Here is a 3,448-nt window from a genome sequence, read left to right as displayed (position 1 = left end):
GGGACCATGAGGGTGACACAAGTCCTGGAAGGGGGCGACCAGGAGACACCAAGGACCATGAGGGTGACACAAGTCCTGGAAGGGGGCGACCAGGAGACACCAAGGACCATGAGGGTGACAAAAGCCCTGGAAGGGGGCGACCAGGAGGGACTCGAGGCACTTGGTGGCCCCGGGGAGGTGGCCAATGGTCCCAGGGAAGGGATGGAGGACGGTGAGGGGGACACGAGGTGGCCGGGGAGCCCCAGGAGGGGACAACGGCTCCAAAGAGGTGACCGTGACCCTGGGGAGCAAACTAGGGTGACTGTGATGGGACCTCGAGCTGCCCAAGTGTCCCCAAAACGCCATGAGAGGGACACGAAGTGGCTGGGGACACCAAGAAGAAGACGAGGAGACCCTGAGAGGGGACACGAAGCACTCGGTGGCCCCATGGAGGTGACCRGACGCCTCAGGGAGGTATGAGGAGACCACGAGGGTGACACGAGGTGGCCGCCGGTCCCGGAAACGGGACGGGAGCCCCAGAGGAGGCACCAGGAGGAGGCTCCAGGCCAAGCGGTGGCCCAACGACGGCCCCGGTGGCCTCAGGAACGTCCTGGTGTCCTTGGGAACGTCCTGGTGGCCTCAGGGACGTCCCGGCGGCCTCGGGAACGTCCCCGCGGCCTCAGGAACACCCCGGTGGACTTGGGAATGTCCTGGTGGCCTCGGGGATGCCCTGGTGGCCTCAGGAACGTCCCGGTGGCCTCAGGAACAGCCCAGAGACCTCGAGGACACCCTGGTGGCCTCGGGAACGTCCTGGCAGCCTCAAGAACACGCTGGTGGCCTCAGGGACGTCCCAGCAGCCTCAAGGACATCCTGGTGTCCTTGGGAACGTCCTGGTGGCCTTGGGGATGCCCTAGTGGCCTCGAGGACACCCTGGTGGCCTCGGGAATGCCCCGATGGACTCGGGAACGTCCTGGTGTCCTTAGGAATGTCCTGGTGGCCTTGGGGATGCCCCAGAGGCCTCAGGAACACCCAGGTGGCCTCAGGAACACCCCAGAGACCTCGAGGACACCCTGGTGGCCTCGGGAACTTCCCGGTGGCCTCGGGAACGTCCCGGCGGCCTCGGGAACGTCCTGGTGTCCTTGGGAACGTCCTGGTGGCCTCGGGAACACCCTGGTGGCCTCGGGGATGCCCCGGTGGCCTCGGGAACGTCCTGGTGGCCTCGGGAGTGTCCTGGCGGCCTCGGGAACGTCCCAGCGGCCTCAGGAACATCCCGGCGGCCTTGGGAACGCCCTGGTGGCCTCAAGAACGTCCTGACAACCTCGGGAACGTCCTGGTGGCCTCGGGAACACCCTGGCAACCTCAGGAACATCCCGGTGACCTCAAGAAAGTCCTGGTGGCCTCAGGAACGTCCTGGTGGCCTCGGGAACGTCCTGGTGGCCTCGGGAACAACCCGGTGACCTCAGGGATGCCCTGGTGGCCTCAGGAACGTCCTAGCAGCCTCAGGAACGTCCCGGCGGCCTTGGGGACACCCTGGTGGCCTCGGGAACATCCCGGTGGCCTCAGGGACGTCCCGGCGACCTCGAGGACGCCCCAGAGACCTCAGGAACACCCTGGTGGCCTCGGGAATGTCCCGGTGGCCTCAGGAACACCCTGGTGGCCTCAGAGATGCTCCGGTGGCCTCGGGAACGTGCCAGCAGCCTCAGGAACGTCCTGGTGGCCTCGGGAACGTCCCGGTGGCCTCGGGAACGTGCCAGCAGCCTCAGGAACGTCCCAGTGGCCTCAGGAACATCCCGGCAGCCTCAGGGACGTCCTGGTGGCCTCGGGAACGTCCCGGCAACCTCGGGAACATCCCGGCGGCCTTGGGGACGTCGCGGCGGTCCCCTCACCTTGCCCACGGCGGAGAAGAAGTCCTCGAGGTCGCGGGGACGGATGCGGGCGGCCAGCTGCATGCAGAAGACGGTGCGGGCGTCGCGCTCCTCGGGGCTGAGGCTGCCCAGCGGCTCCCTGGCGGCGGCGGAAAGACGGACGGACACGGGGACACGGGCGGACGCGTCACCTCCGCGTCACCTCCCCCCTTTCTCCGGTGTCCCCTTCCCACCCTTCTCCGAAGAAACCCGGGACTCACCGCACGGGGCTCTTCTCCCGGTAGAGCGGGCTCTTGCTATGGCCGAAGCGGCGCCTGGCGGGGAGGAGACGGCGGTCGGGGCGGCCCCGGAAAAGAGCCGGATCCGCCCCGGAAAACGCAGTGGAAAACGCAGCGATACGATAAAAAAAACAACAACAAAAAAAGGGGATAAAACGCGGAAAAAGGGGGCGCGGTACCGGGCTCTCTCCTCCCGCCGGCGTTCCCGGCTGCGGGAGCGGCTGCCCCGCCGGCGTTCCCGGCTCCGGCTGCGGTGGCGGCTCCGGCGATCCCGGCTGCGGCTCCGGCGGCGACGGTCCCTATCCCGGTCCCGGCTCCGGCTTGAGGGAGGGGAAACGGCGTCACCGCGGGACTCTTTGGCGTCACCGTGAGACCCCTGGCGTCACCGCGGGACCCTTCGTGTCACCGTGAGACCGTTGGTGTCACCGCGGGAGCCTTGGTGTCACCGTGAGACCCTTGGCATCACCACGGGACCCTTAGTGTCACCATGAGACCGCTGATGTCACCATGAGACCCCTGGTGTCACTGCGGGAGCCTTGGTGTCACCATGGGACTCCTGGCATCACCACGAGACCCTTGGTGTCACCATGGGACCCTTGGCATCACCACGGGACCCTTGACGTCACTGTGAGACCCCCAGTGTCACCGCGGGACCCTGGGCATCACCATGGGACCCTCGGTGTCACCGTGAGACCCCCAGCGTCACTGTGGGACCCCCAGTGTCACCATGGGAGCCTTGATGTCACCACGGGACCCTTGGTGTCACCGTGGGACCCCCAGAGTCACCACGGGACCCTTGGTGTCACCGTGAGACCCCTGGCATCACCACGGGACCCTTGGTGTCACCATGGGACCCTTGGTGTCATCATAGGACTGTTGATGTCACCATGGGACCCTCGGCATCACTATGGGACCTCCGGCGTCACCACGGGAGCCTTGATGTCACCGTGGGACCTTCAGCATCACCATGAGGCCCCTGGTGTCACCATGACACCCACAGCGTCACCATGGGACCCTTGATGTCACCATGAGACCCCCAGCGTCACCGTGAGACCCTCAGCGTCACCCTGAGACTTCCAGTGTCACCACAGGAGTCTTGATGTCACCATGGGACCCTCAGCATCACCACGAGACCCTTGGTGTCACCATGGGACCCTCAGCGTCACCACGGGACTCTTGACGTCACCATAAGACCCCCGGCATCGCCAGGAGACCCCCGGTGTCACCGCGAGACCCCCGGCGTCACCGCGAGACCCCGGCGTCACCCTACCTGTGTCTGTGGTCACGGCTCCGGCTCCGGCTCCGGCTCCTCTTCTTCCTGCTGCT

General features: G+C 66.6%; 1 protein-coding gene across 1 annotated transcript in view; it reads right to left on the bottom strand.

The window, feature by feature from the left end:
* Positions 1–1,763: 1,763 nt before the first annotated feature.
* The window catches only part of LOC112965113 (probable RNA-binding protein 23), a 6,388-nt gene continuing 4,703 nt past the window's right edge, over positions 1,764–3,448 (bottom strand). The window contains exons 3-6 of the mRNA XM_026063841.1: positions 3,393–3,446; positions 2,302–2,442; positions 2,105–2,158; positions 1,764–1,983 (exon numbers count right to left, since the gene is read on the bottom strand). Of these exons, the coding sequence (XP_025919626.1) occupies positions 1,779–1,983; positions 2,105–2,158; positions 2,302–2,442; positions 3,393–3,446 (454 nt within the window). The 3' untranslated portion in view covers positions 1,764–1,778. The remainder of the gene's footprint in view (positions 1,984–2,104; positions 2,159–2,301; positions 2,443–3,392; positions 3,447–3,448) is intronic.

The sequence above is a fragment of the Apteryx rowi genome, unplaced genomic scaffold (genome assembly GCF_003343035.1).
Source record: "Apteryx rowi isolate R43461 unplaced genomic scaffold, aptRow1 scaffold_2016, whole genome shotgun sequence".
In the NCBI taxonomy this organism is placed as follows: domain Eukaryota; kingdom Metazoa; phylum Chordata; class Aves; order Apterygiformes; family Apterygidae; genus Apteryx; species Apteryx rowi.
Note: the sequence above shows the minus strand (reverse complement) of the source record. Positions and strands in the feature narration are given on the sequence as shown.